The following is a 21210-nucleotide window of genomic DNA, read 5'->3' as shown; positions in this document are numbered from 1 at the left end:
TCGAAATTAATTCTCGTCCTTGAGAATTTCCTTTCCTAAATTAAATTCCGGAATATCTCCTCGGAATTAATTCTCGTCCTTTATTTTATTCCGAGATTTCTCCTTACCTTAATATATTTCAAATCCAAAAATACTGGAAATACTACTTAGAAAATTAATTTACATAATTTTCTCGTCCTTTGATAAACTTAATTTACAAAATTAAATCTTAAAATTTCGAGTCGCTACAGCTGTCCCCTCCTTAGAGAAATTTCGTCCCGAAATTTAAGATCCATCATATCGCTTTCCAGTTTCCAGGTCGCTTCTTCGCATCCATGATGTGTCCACAAAATCTTCACCAATGATATCTCACGGTTACGAAGACTTTTCATTTTTCTATCGATAACTTGGGTTGGAACTTCATCGTAAGTGACATCCTCTTGAATTAGTACATCTTCAAGTTGAACGATAGCTGTAGGATCAGGTTCACACTTTCGAAGCATTGACACGTGAAAAACATCGTGCACAAACACTAACTCTGGGGGTAGAGTAAGTCCATAAGCCACAAGACCTACTCGTACAGTAATCTGAAAAGGTCCTACATATCGAGGAGACAATTTCCCTTTATTTCCAAAGCGGGAAATACCTTTACGTGGAGATACCTTTCAAAAGTACATAGTCTCCTACTTCAAATTCGAGTGGTCTTCGTTTCTTATCAGCATAGCTCTTCTATCGACTCTGAGCTGTCTTCAATCGCTGCTGAACGATAGAGATTTTCTCATTAGTCTCTTCGATAATTGTAGCTCCTGTCTGAACACGATCTTCTGGTTCAATCCAACACACAGGAGATCTACACGGTCTTCCATACAGAGCTTCAAATGGGGCCATGCCTATGCTGGACTAAAAACTGTTATTGTATGCAAACTCAGCAAACGAGAGATTTTCTCTCCATTTGTTACCAAAATCCAAAGCACACGCTCTCAACATGTCTTCCAGGTTTTGAATAACTCTCTCAGATTGTCCATCTTTCTGAGGATGAAAAGCAGTACTGAAATTCAATATGGTTCCCATGGCTTCCTGGAAACTTTTCCAATAATGAGTAGTGAATCGCGTATCACGATCTGAAGTAATGCTTAGAGGAACACCGTGATATTTCACCACGTTCTCTATATACACTTATGCTAGTTCCCTCTTGGAGTATGTTACTTTGATAGGGATGAAATCTGCAGAGACTTGGTAAGTCGATCCACGATTACCCAGATCGTGTCAAAGCCTTCCTACGACTTTGGTAGATTTGTAAGAAAATCCATGGTTATATCTTCCCATTTCCATTCTGGTATGGGCAACGATTGCAACATTCCTCTTTGCTTCTGTCACTCAGCTTTTACTTTGAGACAATTTTAGCAACTGCTGACATAGTCGAGGACGTCTCTTTTCATATTGTGCCACCAGAACTGTTTCTTCAGATTCCGATACATGTTATTGGCTCCAGGATGAATGGCGTAACGAGATTTATGAGTTTCTTCCATAAGCGCTTTCTTGATCTCACTTACTTGCGGAACAGCTAAGCGATTCTTGAAATACAAGCTTCCATCCCCTCGAACATTCCAATGTTCTAGCGTCTCACCATTCTTCAATCTTGTCAAAACGTCCAGAAGATGTTTATCTTGCTGCTGATTCTCTTTGACTTGCTGGACCAAGTACGGTGGATCTACCAGATTATAAATCACCGCGGAATCACGATTCTCTAAGAACTTGAGATCGTAATCCCCAATCACCATTTCTTTTTTTTCAATCCAGCAATGCTAGCGATGCTAGAACACCTGCACCTTTCATACTCAGTGCATCAGCTACAATGTTCGCCTTGCCCGGATGATACTCGAGAGTGAAATCGTAATCCTCCATGTACTCAATCCATCGACGTTGTCTCAAGTTTAGATCTCGCTGAGTGAAAAGATATTTCAAACTTATATGATCAGAAAAGATTTGAAATCTTACCCCGTAAATGTAGTATCTCCATATCTTCAACGCAAAGATGATGGCTGCTAACTCCAAATCATGAGTTGGGTAGTTCTTCTCGTGAGCCTTCAATTGACGAGAACCATAAGCGACTTTGTGTCCATTTTGCATCAAAACGCATCCCAAACCTTATGTAAACCAAAAATCACATTCCTTCGTAGTATATAATTGATGCTCCCGAAGAGTCAGTAAAATGATTCTAAGATGCTGCTCATGCTCTTACGCATCCTTTGAGTAAATCAAAATGTCATCAATGAAAACAATGACAAACTGATCCAAGAATGGTCGAAAAACCCGATTCATCATGTCCATAAAAGCTGCATGAGCATTCGTTAATAAAAAATGCATTACCAGAAACTCAAAATGACCATAACGAGTCCTGAAAGCCGTCTTGGGAATATCTTCCTCACGAACCTTCAGCTGGTGATGCCCAGATCTCATATTTATCTTGGAAAAAGAATCGAGATCCTCCCAGTTGATCTAATAACTCATTAATCCTGGGCAATGAGTACTTATTCTTGATCGTTACTGCATTCAGCTTTCTGTACTCGATGTACAACCTTAAACTCTTATCATGCCTCTTCGCAACAACACAGTCGCTTCCCATGATGACGTGTTATTCCAAATGTATTCCTCGCTTGTCAACTTGTCAATCATGGCAAGGAATCGAGGATAAGATCAATAAAGAATCCTATCTCCCGATCAGGCGAGAGGCTAGTTAACTCTTCTGAAAAACGTTGGGAAATTCATCCACAACAAAAATAACTAATCAGGTATTAGCGTCTTCTACGTCGACTTCTGTTGCCGAAAGAAGTGCATAACATGAAAAGTTTCTTCGTCCTCCAATGTAGGACTTCATGATACAATTTTGCATCCCCTGACCTTATCCTTCCTGATAAGGATCTATCTCCCTCGATTCCATACGTGGCGTAACTATTGCCAATGGAGATCTAGCTGAACTCTATATGTTGAACACCAATCTATGTTAGAACATACCTTTCACGTACATCGTATTTTCCCGATTCAACCAACATTTCTAGGCCATATCCTAGAACACTTTCCATATCCAGCTCATCCTTGTTCATATGCTTGGCTATCTTTAAACAGAAGCCTCAAAGCCATCCTAAAACCTTATGCACTTCATGTGCTTGGTTTTGATAGTGAAAGTGAAAAACGCACCCAATCGTAGCCTTGTCCCTTATTGAGACGCTATCATCTTCTTTTATTGAGCCCATCAACTTTCATCCAGAAAGCATTGTACGTAGAAAAATCCCTCTATTTGTTCCCACGTCATGAGCATCGTACGTTTTCGTGAACAGTCCTTACGTTAGACTAGCACGAGCTTCGTGCTTAGTTACCATGAACTCTACGCAATACTCCAGCAGAGTTCTGACTATATCCAACTGCATTACGATATTCTGAACCCAAACACCTGCAACTCGCAGAACCATACATCCTTAAATACGTGAATGTCGAAGTCTTAAACCTTTCAAAGACATCGACTTCTAGACGTACACGCGCTTCATCCTAAACACGTGTTGTCACCTCCTGAAAAACGATTCATTACTCGGCCATACTCAAGAGGCTCAAGTGGATGATAAGGATCCTTGTAACAATGGAACATTCGAAGGACTCGCATCAGGCGACCTTCTAAAACGACTATTGATGGGCTATAAGTGTAAAGTAAACCGAGTATGCATTCCCTAGAGACTCTTAACCTAGAGCTCTGATACCACCATGTCACGCCCCGGGAAAAGTGGGGTGTGATTATTGTATAAAATGAAACACTAATAAACTTTACAAAACTAACCCACGGTGCATACTCAGTTATTTACTTTACAAGTCCAAAGATAAAAGAAAGAAAGCGGAAACAAAACCAACCTTCGACACTTGATAGTCTATCCAACGAAAACCTTCAAACTCTCGACCACACTTAATCCCGAGGTCTTCCTAACCCTTCTCCTTCTCACATCCTGATTATAAGAAAAATTTGAGGAAATAGGGGTGAGCCTGAGGCTCAGTAGGTGCTATAGTAATGGTTTGATTTTTTAAAAAGATTTTCGAAAATAATACTTACTTTATAATAATAATGTCATTGTCACGCGTAAATCACCATACACGTACAAGTATAATAATAGTCTTATACGTGTAAATCACCATACACGCACAAGTATCACTTGCAGGAATGTAAATTGCATGAATGTAAATGAAAGAAATGTAAATGACGGAATGTTGATGCTAGAAATGTAAATGCAAGAAATGCAATTGAATTTAAATGTGCATCTACGCGCATTTAAACTTATACTATTTCCTGACCCCCTGTCAACATAACCCGTGACAGTCCTCTGATCAGAATGGTGCACTCTCCACACCCTTATATATATACGATTGCACTATCCGCTTCATATATATACGTTCCCGGCTCTATCAGGATATACAAAACATTTTATTTCGCAAATACGGGATATATGTATAGTATCGAAAATATTCTCAACTTCATGATCAGATATCCTGAGATCAAGTTCCGCCACATTTTCTAAGAACGGTTTAGGTTTCGTGGCACGTTCACAACCATTTTTATTTCGAAAATAATATATACTTGAGGCCAAACCATAAAATCAGGAGAGAATGGTTATAATAACCTACGTCGAGAGTAAGCGTCTATGCCGCTCTTCCACGAGACGTTCGCTGGTCCTGTGAACCCAAACATTCACTAAAACCGAGATTCCAGACGTTCACTTACTCTGTGAACCCTCTAAACGACTTTCAGTCTTGAGTCCTATCACGGTAAATCAAACCGATCCTGAATCAGAATCCTATGAGTACTTCACGATACTCAAACTTAAACGTACGATTTAATAATCGTAGAACCCAAAGACATATCCACTATAAAGAATCCAAGTTCTCATAATAAAAATCCAAACAATGGGAGAACAAGAAAACTCGAACGGAAAATCCACAATCAATTTCTAAAAACGCGAAAGGTAACTCTAGCAAGCAAGTATCGTTCTTTTCTTTTCCGAATTCCAAAGGAAATATCAAATCTTATTATTACTAAACTCGAGTAACCGAGAAATCCAACATTAAATCAAAATCGAGTCTGAACTCTTAAAATCCTTAAACGAGCTTAATAATAATAACGAATAATCTATATTTTTTTTTCTTTTCAACTTTCATCGAAACCGACTAAAAAAAAAAGTACTAACGTACTAACTCGAACCGATTCGTACAAAATAACTTTAAACTCTGTAAATTACAACATAATAAATAAATAACTCGCTAATCCTAAACGGATGCTTCGCGAGCCTCCGAGCCAAAACCGAAACGCCGTATCCACTCGACGTTCTCCCGGTCTTGTTCGGCCTCGCCTCGTCGACACTCGCGCTATAGCTCCGTCGTTTTTCGGCCACGTCCTCGCCGTCTTGACCAGCCGTTGTGGGCTCTGCGTAGCCCGCCTATATCGAGTCTAGACCCTCGACAAATAAAACTCACAACAAAGCGACAAAATACGTTAACATGTCACAATTCTAATCATCACTACGAACCCGAGCTAACAAACCGTAGTAAATCATTCTCAAAAATTTAACCACCCAAACATCAGAATTTCAAAACAAACATCACACGGCCAAGAGATACACTCACGGCCAAGTCCAAAAATTCAAATCAAACCGTCCAAAATTCAAGAATAAATTCAAACCATCAATCTCAATCAAAACCTGAGCACAGAATCACTCCGAGAACATTCCAAAATCGTCAACAACAACTCAGAATCACAAAGCCCCAAATCACAAATTCATAAACCCTAATATCTTAATTTTCGGCCAAAAATCCACAAATCTCAAACAACCATCTCAAATTCACATATCCATGTGACAATCATCACCAACAGAGTCTAATCATGATCCAAAACTAGCCAATTTCACGAAATCAAACCAAGAAATCAAAATCCCAATTTGAGCTACAAACCCTAGAATCACAAATCCATTTCGGGTTTGATTCCTTACCTAATTTTCGTGGATTTGGACTCCCCGGTGTGTCTTCTCTCTTTCCCGGTGGTTCTCTCTCGGGTGGCGGCCACGGTGAGCTCGAGACGTTGGTGCTCTGCTCCGTCGAGGCGCGCGCGACGACGTAGGCTCGGGCTGGAGATGGAGGCCGAGCGCGAGGGAAGAAGAAGAAAATAAAGGAGGTGAGGATGGTGATGGAGGTTCGGCCGTTGTTCTCTGTTGTGGCTATTGTTTTTTTTTCTCTCTGTTTTTTTGCAGGTGACGAGCGACAATGAGGAGAAGAAGAAGAAGAAAAGAATCGAAGAAGAAGAAAAGAGAAGGAAGAGAAGAATGTAGAAAGTTCTTCCAATTTTGTAAATAAATCCTTCCTCACTTCCACCTCAAACAAACGGACCCTGAACTTAACTTTTTATTTCACTGAGCCCAGAAAAATATGACAATTACGTCCTTGTCACAAAATTTTGTGACTTGAACCATAACAAAACGAACATTTAATTTAGAGCTTCAAACCGAGAATTTTCTCGTATGTTCTCGATTAACTCAAATATATTCAAGGTTTCTCATAATTAATTCTCGTCCTTGAGAATTTCCTTTCTTAAATTAAATTCCGAAATATCTCCTCGGAATTAATTTTCGTCCTTTATTTTATTCCGAGATTTCTCCTTACCTTAATATATTTCAAATCCAAAAATACTGGAAATACTACTTAGAAAATTAATTTACATAATTTTCTCGTCTTTTGATAAACTTAATTTACAAAATTAAATCTTAAAATTTCGAATCGCTACAGCTGTCCCCTCCTTAGAGAAATTTCTGCTCCGTACAGTCTATGTCTTCACCGTTTGAATCCTTTATGGCAATGGAGGCAAAACGTCGTTCGTCGATTCAAATCCTCTGCTCCGTACAGTCTACGTCTTCACCGTTTGAATCCTTTATGGCAATCAGAACAGCCAACTTTGAGATATTCTCCAAGAGCTCTCCGACGAAACTTTTTGCCGCCGCGATAGGCCGCTCTCAGAGAAGATGAAGCCGAACAAAGGCTACGAATCGGTGGGGATCCGTGCCGTCGCGGAGGCGCTCGGATCGGTCGCCGAAGAGCTCGAATGACAGTGGCGTTGATCCAATTGGACTGGAGCTCTGGAGAAGCCTCTTGATGATGTCGCTGATTTTAGGGCTTTTCCTCGACCTCACCGCTGTGGGACTCGCTAAGATCCTCTTCCTTATGCTCAGTTTAGTTTTGAGCAATGTTCTAAATTCTGACGATTTTCGTCGATTTGCGACGGCAGCGCCGCTATCATTGGGTGTCTCGCTGATGAAAGCAGATTTGTCTACTTATTAAAATTATACATACTATGTATTATGTCTATAGATCATATAACATTTTACAAGTTTAAAAAATTTAAAAATATATATATATGTATATATAATTTAAATATATTATTCAACATTATATTTTTTTGGTTTTCATTGGTATATCGGTTTCCATGAAAAATGGCATTTGAAAATGACAAATAATTTTTTTTACATTTTTTTCATTCAATTTTTCGTTCATTTATCGATTTTTCGTAAATCAAGATGCTCGAAACGGGGTAAAAAACACAATTTTGAACTTTGGTTTTGATTACACTTCCGATTGAATACTTTTTTTTTTCAATCCCTACGTGTGAATCAATGAGACAAGATAGAGATATGACATGGTGTGATGAGGGATTCTCTATAGTGATGGAGGTTCGGCCGTTGTTCTCTGTTGTGGCTATTGTTTTTTTTTCTCTCTGTTTTTTTGCAGGTGACGAGCGACAATGAGGAGAAGAAGAAGAAGAAAAGAATCGAAGAAGAAGAAAAGAGAAGGAAGAGAAGAATGTAGAAAGTTCTTCCAATTTTGTAAATAAATCCTTCCTCACTTCCACCTCAAACAAACCGACCCTGAACTTAACTTTTTATTTCACTGAGCCCAGAAAAATATGACAATTACGTCCTTGTCACAAAATTTTGTGACTTGAACCATAACAGAACGAACATTTAATTTAGAGCTTCAAACCGAGAATTTTCTCGTATGTTCTCGATTAACTCAAATATATTCAAGGTTTCTCAGAATTAATTCTTGTCCTTGAGAATTTCCTTTCTTAAATTAAATTCCGGAATATCTCATCGGAAAATAATTTATTATTCACGACGAACTCGATAAATCCTTTATTTTATTCTGAGATTTCTCCTCACCTTAATATATTTCAAATCCAAAAATACTGGAAATACTACTTAGAAAATAAATTTACATAATTTTCTCGTCCTTTGATAAACTTAATTTACAAAATTAAATCTTAAAATTTCGAGTCGCTACAATAATAATCCTTGTAACGAAGGAACATTCGAAAGACTCGCATCCGGTGACCTTCTAAACGACTATCGATGGACTATAACGGTAAAGTAAACCAAGTATGCATTCCCTAGAGATTCCTAACCTAAAGCTCTGATACCACCCTGTCACGCCCCGAGAAAAGATGAGGTTGTTGTCAATGGTGCCCACAAGAAGAGTTGTAGTCTTTATTTTGTACATTTGATGTAATAAAGTCTCATGAAGACTCTTGCTTGTGATTGTCTATTCATTCATTAATAAAGTTGAAACGTTCATTCATTCTTTCTTTGTTTGAAGCTTTATGATAAAACCTTAGTCTTTTAGTCCATAAACAAACTTAACAACTTACGAAGAGACAAATGTAGATTTGCATGAACAAACTCTTCGTAGTTTGCTTAAAACGATATATTCGCAATCTTAGGGTCAAAGGACTATTGACCTCAGTATGATTGTTAGAAGAATCTATGATGCCTCACTAGGACAAAAGACGTTATCCGGTGCGACGAATGTCGCACCTAATGCCTCAAATGTCGCACCTAATGGTTTATTAGGTGCGACAATAGGTGCGACACTGTCGCACCTGATAACCCGTCGCAGAAGGTATTGGGTGCGACACGTCGCACCTAATAGGTACCCCATTAGGTGCGACATTTTCAGGTGCGACTAATCGCACCTAATGCCCAAGTTATTTTCCTGCCAAATTTTATAGAATTGGCGGGTAATGGCATATCGGGTGCGACATGTCGCACCTGAAAGTTTTCGCGCCATGGTATTCGGTGCGACAATGTCGCACCCAATACGTTTGTTTAATTAAAAAAAAATACAAAATTAAAAAAAGTAAATTAACAAAATAATATTAATTAAACAAAATTCTAAATGAATTAGAAATAATATTCTAAAAATAGAATTCTTAATTAAAAATACAAATTCTTTACAAAAAACGAAAAAAATGAATTCCTATTTTTTTTTCTTATAAAACTTATCGATAGTAGAATTTCCTCTGCCGAATAAGTTGCCAGAACTTCGAGAACCGCTTCCTCGTCCTCGTCCACCGCTGCCTGACGCGCTGCCGCTCGTTCCGCCGCTTCCGTAAGGACGATCTCGCAAGTAATCCATAGAACCTGGCGTGGAACCTGGCGTCTGCTGATCCGTCCCACCTGGTTGCGATGCAGGCGGAGGTTGAGGAGTCGTGGGAGGCTGGTTGTGCTGCTGGCTGAGGAAGGCGATCTGTTGCCGCATCAGTTGCAGCTCGGCTTGTTGGGCATCCATCTGAGCTCGCATCTCGGCAACCAATGGATCGGTCTGAGATGACGAACTTGACGAGCCTCCATCTAGCGTTTGGGCAACACCCAACGATGACCTTGGGATCGAAGGCCCTAAACCGACTTCCCAGTCTCTGCGCACTCCCAAAACATCGCGCATCGCGTACATCTCCGCATCTTCTTGGGAGATCACGATGTTTTGCTCCTCCGCTTGCCGCAAAATATCTATCGTCTGGGCGGTGACTTGATCCTTCAAAATAAAACCACAAAAAACTTATAAGATAAGAAGAAATAAAGTAATTAAATATAGTAAATAAAAAAAATTAACTTACGTATTGCGTCTTCGCGAAGTCCGTCGTCCACGATCCCTTAGCGTCCTGGTGTTTTTCTAACCATATCGCTAAAGCCGAGCCTATACTCCCATCTTCTCTTCGCTGTAATTTTTCAACATTAAAATATGAATCACATATATATTACATATTAATTTTAAGAGACTTACGTTCCTCGAGCGATGACCAAAAAAACTAAGCGAGCCTTGCCTCGCCTTCGTCTTCTTCATCTTCGAATTTTCCCGGTTGCGGAGAGATTTCGCCTGCAAGACATAAATACGTGAAGTTTACGTAGTGATCAGTGCTTTTCCTCAATCGGTGAGGCGTAGGCAAGAATCGACGATGGTCATAGTAGACAATCCTGTTTCTGATTTTCATAGATGGCGTCTCAATGTTGCACGTGGGGCAAGCAAGATACCCTTGGCCACTCCATCCCGACAAATACGATCGAGCCGAAAAGTCGTTTATCGTCCATAGAAGCGCGACACGCAACCAAAACACTTCATCGTTCGCCCCGTCTCGCACTTGGAATCCATTATCCCACAATTCTTTCAGCTCTTCAACTAGTGGTTCTAAAAATACGTCCATGTCTTTTCCAGGTGAGCTCGGTCCAGGTATCAAAAGCGTTAGCATCAAGTACTCTTTTTTCATGCACAACCAAGGTGGCAAGTTGTACGCAGTTAGTACCACGGGCCACATACTATACGCTAGACTCATTTCCCCAAACGGGTTGAACCCATCAGAAGCTAGTCCCAGACGTACGTTACGAGGCTCTGCAGCGAAATTTGGGTGTCTCTCATCTAGATTCTTCCACGTCGAACTATCTGCCGGATGTTGCAAAACGCCTTCTTCTTTGACGCGATCTCGTTCATGCCACTGCATCTCAAGCGACGTGTGTCGAGAAGCGTACAATCGCTTCAATCGATCTTTCAAGGGAAAGTATCGTAATATCTTTTGTGATACATTCTTCCCCGTTGGCTTCCATCTGCTCTCATTGCAAATTGGGCACACTTCAGCTTTCTCGAGATCTTTTCGAAATAACACACAATTGTTGATGCACGCGTCAATCATATCGTATCCCATGCCGAAACGCTTCAGCTTCGCCTTTGCCTCGTAGTGTTTTTCCGGAATTCGATTACCAATTGGGTGAGACTTCCTCAAGAGCTGCAACAATTCTGTAAACGACTTGTTCGTCCAATGGTTCGTGACTTTGATGTGCATCAACGAAACCAAGAACGACAAAGACGGAAACTCTTTGCACCCAGGGTACAATTCTGCTTCCAACTCAGCGAACAAATCTTCCACCTGCTCATCTGCACGCACTTCACTCGGAGTCGGATCCGTAAAATCGTCGAAGTCCTCATGATCCATTATATCATGGAGAGCATCGTGCAATCCACCGACTCCTCTTTGGTTAGTCTCGCTGGCAGCTTCTATCATTCGACGTTCGCCGTGATGATACCATTCGGTGTATCCCGGAGTAAACCCCTTGTTCAAAAGGTGATTCTTTACGACCCCGATGTCCAGACATCTCACGTTATTGCAAGACTTACAAGGACAACGATAATGACCGTTTTCGTTCGGGAGTCTGCTTGCAACGCGGATAAACTCGTTAACCCTTGTTTTATATTGCAAACTCAACCGATTGTTCTCGGTAATCCAGTCCCTACTTGGATTTGACATTCTTCTGAATGAGACAGGAAATTGGGGGATAAAACTGAATCGTTAGAATTCATTTTGTAGGATTGAATTATTAGGAAATTGAGAGGTAAAATTGAGAGTGAATCGTTAATATTTGAAATTTAGAGTGAATTATTATGAAATTGAGAGTGATGAATTGTTAGGAAATTGATAGTGGATCGTTAATATTTGAAAGATTCGAGAGCGAATTTGTAAGAATGAAAGAGAAATTGTGATTGACATGTATTAATTTTGAAAAGTGGTTAGAATTCGTTAATATATACAAATTCACTACTGATTTCATTAACGAGTTAACCAATTTCGACAAATTAGTTAATTCGTTAAAATATATTATCAAAAGAGTTAATTTTCTTGAGATATACGTTTTATTCTACCGAAAATTCGGCAGAGTTTCCCCTAAAATATTGACTAACCAAAATCTGCAATTAAAACAAAAACACATATATAACCAACCAAGACTATCTTATTAACATACTAAATACTAAATTGAACCAAGACTATCTTATTAACATACTAAATACTTAAACAAATCATGTTACAATTACATTAAATTACACTAAACACGTTACTAATTAATTTAATATATTACTTTTAACTTAATTAATCTAATATATCATATTACACATTATTAAAAAAAATTGACTATTACTATATGCTACTATTTTCATCAAAGTTCTATTATCATTTAATCTAACATGTTACTATTTTCATATATATTACTAATTAATCTATACGAAATAATCTAAAAATATTAAATAATCTATAAATATTAATAATTACAAATACCTAACGTTTTTCCGAGGCGACGACGAGGCACTGAGACGACGGGGCTACGAGTGACCAAGCTGCGGCGATGGCTGGGCCGAGGGTGGGCCGGGAGCTGGTCTATAGCCCTTCAAGAAGTTCTCTGCAAAAAAAGAAAAGAAGAAAAGGAAAAAAAAAAGATTAGTTGTGTGACCGATTGACAAGGCATTGAAATATCTAACGTGTTTTACGTACGTCCGATAATTCCGATCTCTTCTTCACCTGGTTGCACTGCCAAACAGAATCCCACTTGTACTCCCTGCACCGAAGAGAAGATCCTTTATCAAGGAAAGCGATGGCAATAGATAAAAGCACACGGACAGTAATTTATACATTAGATGAGAGTTAATCCTTTTTTTTTCTTTTTTTTTGGATTTTACAAGGAATTTTACGCGGTTGCCTGGCAGCTGTGACGATGGTGAATCCGAGAAGAGAGTGACAGTTTTAATGACACTGTTCGGGTGGGTCGGGAGGGGTCGGAGAGAGACAGAGTGAGATTGACGGAGAGAGAGTGAGACAGAGAGAGAGAGAGAGAGAGTGTGAGGCTTACCTGGAGGACGGCGCCGGGAATGGAGGCGGGGCTGGTCCGCCGGAGACGAGCGTCGGGCTGGAGGCGGGGCTGGTGGCGCCGGGGACGAGCGTCGGGCGCTGGAGGCGGGGCTGGTGGCGCCGGGGACGAGCGTCGGGCTGGAGGCGGGGCTGGTGGCGCCGGGGACGAGCGTCGGAGAGAGAGAGAGAGAAGAGAGAGTTAGACAGAGAGAGAGAGAGAGAGAGTGTGAGGCTTACCTGGAGGACGGCGCCGGGAATGGAGGCGGGGCTGGTCCGCCGGAGACGAGCGTCGGGCTGGAGGCGGGGCTGGTGGCGCCGGGGACGAGCGTCGGGCGCTGGAGGCGGGGCTGGTGGCGCCGGGGACGAGCGTCGGGCTGGAGGCGGGGCTGGAGGCGGGGCTGGTGGCGCCGGGGACGAGCGTCGGAGAGAGAGAGAGAGAAGAGAGAGTTAGAGAGTGAGAGAGTGAGGTTAGGCGAAGAAGAAGACGCTCGGGTATATAAATACCCTAAAACTATTAGGTGCGACATTGTCGCACCTAATAGTCATAAGTGTCGCACCTAATATGACTTTTAGGTGCGACACTGTCGCACCCAATGTGAAATTCCAGAACCCAAAACATTCGGGGGAACTTCTGACCGTTTTAAATTTTTTTAACCCATTAGGTGCGACACCTGTCGCACCCAATGGTATTAGGTGCGACATATGTCGCACCTAATAGTATCCGGTGCGACAATTTCATATCAGGTGCGACAAAGTCGCACCGGATAGCCATAAACATCAGCGAAATTTTTAGGCGCATGGAAGACTATCAGGTGCGACATGTCGCACCTAATATGTTCTTAGGTGCGACAGTTAGGTGCGACATGTCGCACCTAATACCCTTCCGCACCCAATATGTTAATTTGTAGTAGTGCCTGGTTATGAGACATTGAGAGTTGGGGACTCTATAGTTTTTCTAGGTATCTTCCGAAGGTACTGAATTGACCAGTGCACTTCTAGAGACAATATAAGAACAAACCATTTAACCTCTTATGTCTCGAAGTCACTATGTATGAATTGCATCATGCTTGCCTTAATCCTGAAATGAGACATGCCATTTCACACCTTAGTATTCTCATTTGAGAAAGTCAAAGTTCGGACTCACTATGTGATTCCGAACAAGGCCTATTGGTGAAGTACTAAGTTGTGAGTCTGTCATGAGTAACTTTGTGAAGTTCTCATAGATATGGAATTCATGTACAAGATTGCTTAAATGCAATGTATGTCACCTCATGCTTTGTTCCTTGGAGTGTGAATAAATGAACTGGCCAGTGTCCAAATTGAGTCCTGACTCTTTTGGATGAAACAATGTGACTTGTTAGCTCCTCGTCAATACATTGTTTCTAACTTATTCACAAGCGACAAAGGAGTTGAGGAAATAACAGTTAGAAGGGTAAAATGGTAATTTAGTAAATCCCGACTAGCTGATGACATTCATGAAGGGTAAACATAGATAATATTCAGTGGATCCGCTCATCATAATTAGGTCGAATTCTTGAGTAGAAAATAAATTCATTTGAACCGAGAGATTTTCAGTGTCAGCTCTTTAGTGGAGTCAGTTGGCATTAAGCTAAACTTGGAAAAGGTTTGTGAACTTTTGAGTCTAAGTGTTTAGCTCAAGCTTTGTTCATTTGGGTCCATGAGGTCACTTTCACGAATCACATCGATAGGAATAGTTAAACTGGAAGCTAAGTCAAAACAAGAACGAAAATAGTCAAAAGGGTATTTTTGTCTTTTGAGACAAAGGATGAAATGAATGTCAATAAATTTTGACAAGTTCATTTGATGACTTAATGTCACTCGGTCATGACTTGATCATTGGGCCTCGTGAATTAATTTCATTTCATAAGAGTTTTATTGAAAACTCTTAATGGGCCTTTTTCATGTTCTCATGAATAAATGAAGAAGCTTTTAGAAGCTACTTCTAGAGACATGTTGGGCGCCCAACATACCTAAAGAAAGAGAGTTTATTTTGTGCATAAATGTATTTAGATACTTGCCAAAAGAAAAAGAGGAAACAAATTTGCATATGCATGCATAAGAGAATCGGCCATGTTGAGAGAAAAGGCAAGCCTTGAACAAAATAGGAAACAAATCAAGGCTTCTAGAAGCCTTGTATTGGCCGAGTGTCTCAAAGGGAAAAAGAGGAAATTGGCTCATGAATATGTGATATTCTATAGAAGAGGAAACTACCTTATTGAAGGTGAGACCTCTCTTATAAATAGGAGCCTCATTTCCTCACATTTCATTCATCCAAGTTTAAGAGATTTGAGAGACTCTCTCTCTAGAACTTGTGGCCGAAAATCCTCTCTCTCTCTCTCTAGTTTATTTTCGATTTTTCTTGCTTTGGCACCTAGGTCCTCACTCGACCTAGTGTTTAGCTCTGCGACTTCGAGACTCGTTCTTAAGTCGTAGTGTTTAAAAGTGCCCACTCACTGATTCCTTCTTTTCGAGTGATTTAGTGATAGAAACTTTCGTGGTTGCTCGAGGTGCCGAGGAAAGAAAGAGAGACGTGCTGCGAGGGGAGACGAGCGTTGCAAAATTTCCAAAAGCTTCTTCAAAGTTCAAGCTTCAAGAAAGGTTAGTAAACATCTTAGCTCATATTGGTTTTTAATTACATGTACTTGCTCTTTGTCTAGGTTAGTAAAACCTGTTTTTACTTGAAAAGAAATTTTTTAAAATTCCGCCGCTTCCCGAAGCGTTTAATCTTTTTCTTAAACCCTAGATCAATTCCAACAAATGGTTTCAGAGCTATGGTCAAAGATTAGCATGTACATGTTTTTAAAATTATGAGCTTGAAAATCGTTTTCGAAAGTTTACTAATTTTGTGACAAGTTAGAATTGTTATCTTAGATTTTTTTTTAATTTATTGCTCTTATCTTTAAATTAAAAAGCATGTTGATTTTCTATGAGTTTGGGATGTTTTTGAAACACATTAGAATCAGTTCTAAAAGTTTTTAATTTTTTATATTGAAAAACGTGTTTTAAAGGTTTGAGAAATTTCGAGTAAAATTTTGTGACTAGTTATATTGTCTTGCTAGTTTCGTTTATTTACTTGAATCGTTTTATGCATGTTGTTATTTCTTTTATTCTATGTTATTACCCTGCTAATAAAACACAAATAAAAGCTTTAAAAAACATCTTAAAACGTTCCGTTACACTCGATTTTTTTTCGCACCTAAAAAGGACCAAGCTTTAATTTATTTCTTTTTCTTCGAGCTGGAGTAAACCCGCATTAAAAGTGGCATAACTGTCTGCTCAGGAATCCAAATTTAATGATTCTTAAATCAAATTAAAGCTCTATCTGTCCTCTGTCCAATGCCGCCGGTTTCGGCTCAAAAGGACATCGGAGCCGCCAGATATGGCGATTTTACTCTGAGGTGCGCGGCTGTCTGAAACTCCAGTTTTTTTTAGAAATCGGGATTTTCAAACCCCACTACCATGAGTTATAGAACTCTAATGAGAAAATTTTCTTGAGCAAAAATGTTTTTCATATGATTATAAACATGATGTGTAAGATTAAAATGTTTTGATTTTTGAAAGTTTAATTGAAATTGAATTTTTACAAAACTAGTTTGAATTTTGAAAAACCGTTTTCACTTTCAAACTTGAAAAATATTTTGTCATCCAAATCAAATAAATTTTCAAAATGTTTTCAAAACTATATCTATAACACATATGTTCAAAATCTATATGCTCTTGAAAATTTGAGTGGGAGGTCTCCTTGTAGACAAGCCGAAAAATAAAAAGATGTGTAATCTCAAACTTTCAAGTGTTCGAGTGAGTTGAAGTTCACACTTCCCTCACGCACTTTCCCGAAATAGAAAATAGGAAAAGATCGAGTATGTACCTTGTGCGTTTATGCACTAATACTGCTCTGAACATGTCGATCTAGGATTCTCTTCTAGTCGTCCGCTCTGTCGCTCTCTAACTAGGAAATCTGTTTCCGAACTTATAAGAGTCGATGAACCAACTCCAAAAACTAAGTGGGAGGGTTATATTCATTGTTTGTAACCCACGATCCCCAACACTAATGAAAGATGCAATAACGTGGGACTAAGAGCCGCTCTTGCGACCCTCACTTAAATGTGAGTACTCCAAGGCGTTATTGCTTCGATCATTGCTCAATGAGCTACGTCCGAGAGTGATGCAATGATGACAAGGCCTCCCCTTGGGGGATTGTTTTTCAAAGCTGATCTTTTGGACTAAGTGGTTGGTTACACACTTAGGCTCAATCTCTAGTAATCCTCCCTTGAGGCTCTGCGAAAGGATATGAGTGATCAAACCAATTTACAAGGTGGCTAGTCAAAGCTGATGTATTGACATCTTGGCTAAGCATTAATGATGTGTCATTTACTTATAAATGGAGATTTTTTGCGGCCTTCTCTTGAGGGAGTAAATTATCGTTTGGTTTATAACACCTTTGGATTTTATAAAAGTCTTAATAAAACTTAAATCCTAAACCAAAGACTAATCATAAACTTGTTTCAACTTTTATATGCAATATGTCTCTCAACCCTCTCTCTACAATTCTTTCCTCGAATAAACTCGAAGGCGACAATTACGTCGACTGGAAACGTAACCTCGACATAGTCCTTACTGTCGACAAGCACAAATGGGTTCTCACCACCCCCTGTCCTCAAACGAATGAAGATTCGACGCAAGAGGAGAAAGACGCCCTGGCGGCCTGGCTTCGATCCGATGAGATTGCGAGGTGCTATATTTTGGCATCGATGAACAATGTGTTGCAACAACAACATCGTGATTACGAAACTGCCACCGACATGCTCTACAATCTCCATGAGATGTTTGGAGGGCAAGGACGTCAAGCTAGGCAAAAAGCGGTCCGACAATTCATGAACTGTCGTATGAAGGCTGGAACTCCCGTTAGAGATAATATGATGTTGATCATTAGCTATCTAAACGAAATGGAGATTCTTGGATCTGAGATTGATGGGGAGACTAAAATAGATATGATCTTGGAAACTCTCCCCGAAACCTTTGATACCTTCAAATTGAATTATTCCATGAAAAAGCTGGAGTACACTGTTACCGAGCTCATGAAGGAACTTCAAACCGCTGAGGCACTCACTAAGAAAAAGAGGGCTCAAGGAGAAGTACATGCTACTGCCTCCACCTCTGGATCTAAGAAGAGACCTCGCAATGCCGAAAAGAGGAACCAACCTAAGGTTCAAACGAAGAAGAAGGCGCCAAAGGCTCCAAAGGTGGACAAGTCTAAAGACAAGTGCCACCACTGCAACGAGCCTGGTCACTGGCGTAGGAACTGTCCCGCCTACCTCAAAACCAAAGCAAAAAGTATTGTACTTGTTACTGAAGCCTGTTTAGTAGCTGATAATGTATCATCGTGGATTAGTGACTCCGCTGCTACTAACCATATTTGTTGCTCCTTGACTGGTTTTAGGAAAAGCAAAAGCTTAGAGGATGGCGACTTCTGCTTCAAGTGGGGTGATGAGAGCGTGGTGTCTGCGAATGCTGTGGGATCCGTGACGCTATCTTTTGAAGATCGAACTTTAAATTTGAATAATGTTTATTATGTTCCTTCCTTTGGGAAAAACCTAGTATCTGTTGCTCAACTTTTCAAGCAAGATTATTATTTAAAGTTTATAAAGAATGGAATTCGTATTTCTTTTTCTAATTCTTTTGTCACTGATGCATGTATGAAGAATGGTCTTTTTCACATCTATCCCACTCAACCTTCTCTTTTAAACACCGAAATAGATGACGATCTAATTAGGGAGCCAAAGAGGATCAAACTTTCTGAATCCTCCGATCTAACAAAATCAACATACCTCTGGCACTTAAGACTTGGTCATATCAGTCTAGATAGGATTAAGAGACTTGTGAGGGATGGTCCACTCCAAGCCTCTGCGATAGGTTCACTACCTACTTGTGAATCCTGCATAGAAGGAAAAATGACTAAGCGACCTTTCTCCGATAAGGGTCGAAGAGCCACTGAGTTGCTGGAACTAATACATTCTGATGTATGTGGTCCGCTCAACCAACAGGCACGTGGAGGATACGAATACTTCGTTACCTTCACTGATGATTACTCAAGATATGGGTTTATCTATTTGCTCAAACACAAATCCGAGACCTTTAACGTATTTAAGGTCTTTAGGGCTTTAGTGGAAAAGCAAACTGGCAAAGTGATCAAAACCCTTCGATCCGATCGAAGTGGTGAGTATATGTCTGGAGAGTTCGATGACTTTCTTAAAGAAGAAGGTATCGCTTCTCAGCTTACCGCACCTGGCACACCTCAACAAAACGGAGTGTCAGAGAGAAGGAACCGAACTCTAATGGAGATGGTTAGATCAATGATGAGTTTCTCATCACTCCCTCCTTCCTTTTGGGGATATGCCCTCGAAACAGCCGCCTACATTCTGAACCAAGTTCCGTCCAAAACGGTTCCTGGTACTCCTTAAGAACGATGGACTGGCCGCAAAGTGAATCTTGGTCGCATCCGAATTTGGGGTTGCCCTGCACACGTGCTGAGGCAAAAGACTAGCAAGTTGGCTAGTAGGTCAGAATTGTGCCTGTTTGTAGGATATCCGAAGGAAACCAAAGGTTTTACTTTCTATAGTCCCGAGGACGATAAGACTTTCGTTAGCACGAATGCTCGTTTCCTTGAGGAGGACTTTATGAAGGATGCGAAACCTAGAAGCAAAATTGTGCTTGAAGAAAAGTTGGGTGAGGAAGCTTCTACCTCATCTGTAAGAACTGTTCTTACCCCAACTGAAACACAACCTAACTCATCAGAATCTCGTCAAGTAGTACTTCGACGTAGTGGGAGGGCTGTTCGACAGCCTGACAGGTACATGTCTTATGGAGACTCTCTTGTAGCCGTCTCTGACATGGATGATCCTGTTTCCTATAGCCAAGCGATGGCTTGTTCTGAATCAAACCTTTGGCTTGACGCCATGAAAGTTGAAATGCACTCGATGTATGTCAACAAAGTCTAGAAACTTGTAGACCTTCCTGAAGGGATTAAACCCGTAGGTTGTAAGTGGATATACAAGAAGAAAATGGGTCCTGATGGGAACGTCGAGACGTTCAAAGCACGACTTGTGGCGAAGGGTTATAGCCAACAAGAAGGGATTGACTATGAAGAAACCTTCTCGCCAGTCGCGATGCTTAAATCCATCCACATACTCCTATCCATAGCTGCAGCTCTCAACTATGAGATCTGGCAAATGGATGTCAAGACAGCCTTTCTGAATGGAAATCTTGACGAGCGCATTTACATGGCTCAACCAGACGGTTTCGTGGATAAAGGTCAAGAGACCAAGGTTTGTGAGTTGCTTAAGTCCATTTATGGATTAAAGCAAGCATCTAGGTCATGGAATATTAGATTCGATGAAACTGTAAAGAGCTTTGGCTTTGAACAGTCAATAGATGAGCCTTGTTTTTACAAGTTAATACACGAAGGCAAAGTTGTGTTTCTGGTACTATATGTCGATGATATACTACTCATTGGTAATGACGTGGGTAAGTTATCTGAGGTTAAGGTCTGGCTGGCAAAGCAATTCGATATGAAGGATCTAGGAGAAGCCACATACATTCTGGGAATCCAAATCTTTCGAGATTGGAAAAACCGGACCCTGTCGCTCTCTCAAGCATCTTATATTGAAAAGGTAATGGATCGCTTCTCGATGCAAGACTGCAAGAGGGGTCAAACACCCTTTAGGCATGGAGTTTCAGTCTCTAAGGACCAGTCTCCCAAGACTGCACAAGAGATTGAAGACATGAGGAAGATTCCTTACGCCTCTGCCGTAGGAAGCCTCATGTATGCTATGCTTTGCACTAGACCTGACATCTGTTTCGCCGTTGGCGTAGTTAGTCGTTTCCAATCCAACCCTGGACCCGAGCACTGGATTGCTGTTAAGCATGTTCTTAAGTATCTTTGAAGAACTAGGAACTTGATGCTTACATACTCAGGTACTGACCTGACTATGACGGGATATATCGACCCCGATTTTTAAGCGGATAAGGATTCCAGGAAATCCACTTCGGGATCTGTGTTCATCCTTAATGGTGGAGCTGTAGTGTGGAGGAGTATTAAGCAATCTTGCATTGCTGACTCCACAATGGAAGCAGAATATGTGGCTGCTTGTGAAGCATCCAAAGAGGCTGTATGGCTTAAGAAATTCCTT

The 21210-nt window shown here is 40.4% G+C and overlaps 2 protein-coding genes across 2 annotated transcripts; both read right to left on the bottom strand.

Annotated features, from left to right (window-relative positions):
- Positions 1-224: 224 nt before the first annotated feature.
- Positions 225-867, bottom strand: LOC149388634 (uncharacterized). Its single transcript, XM_089622484.1, has 2 exons — positions 717-867; positions 225-577 (listed from the first exon to the last, which is right to left on the bottom strand). Exons 1-2 carry the CDS (start codon positions 865-867, stop codon positions 225-227), a joined length of 504 nt encoding a protein of 167 aa, XP_089478610.1.
- An 8170-nt stretch (positions 868-9037) lies between these two features.
- On the bottom strand, positions 9038-11682 carry LOC149388633 (uncharacterized). Its single transcript, XM_089624652.1, has 3 exons — positions 11665-11682; positions 9950-10051; positions 9038-9867 (listed from the first exon to the last, which is right to left on the bottom strand). The coding sequence occupies exons 1-3, from the start codon at positions 11680-11682 to the stop codon at positions 9313-9315; spliced, it is 675 nt and encodes a 224-aa protein (XP_089480778.1). The 3' UTR covers positions 9038-9312.
- Between the last annotated feature and the right edge of the window lie 9528 nt (positions 11683-21210).

The sequence above is a fragment of the Urtica dioica genome, chromosome 8, assembly GCF_054948205.1.
Source record: "Urtica dioica subsp. dioica isolate 48M chromosome 8, U.dioica_male_clone48M_v1_H2, whole genome shotgun sequence".
NCBI lineage: Eukaryota > Viridiplantae > Streptophyta > Magnoliopsida > Rosales > Urticaceae > Urtica > Urtica dioica.
Note: the sequence above shows the minus strand (reverse complement) of the source record. Positions and strands in the feature narration are given on the sequence as shown.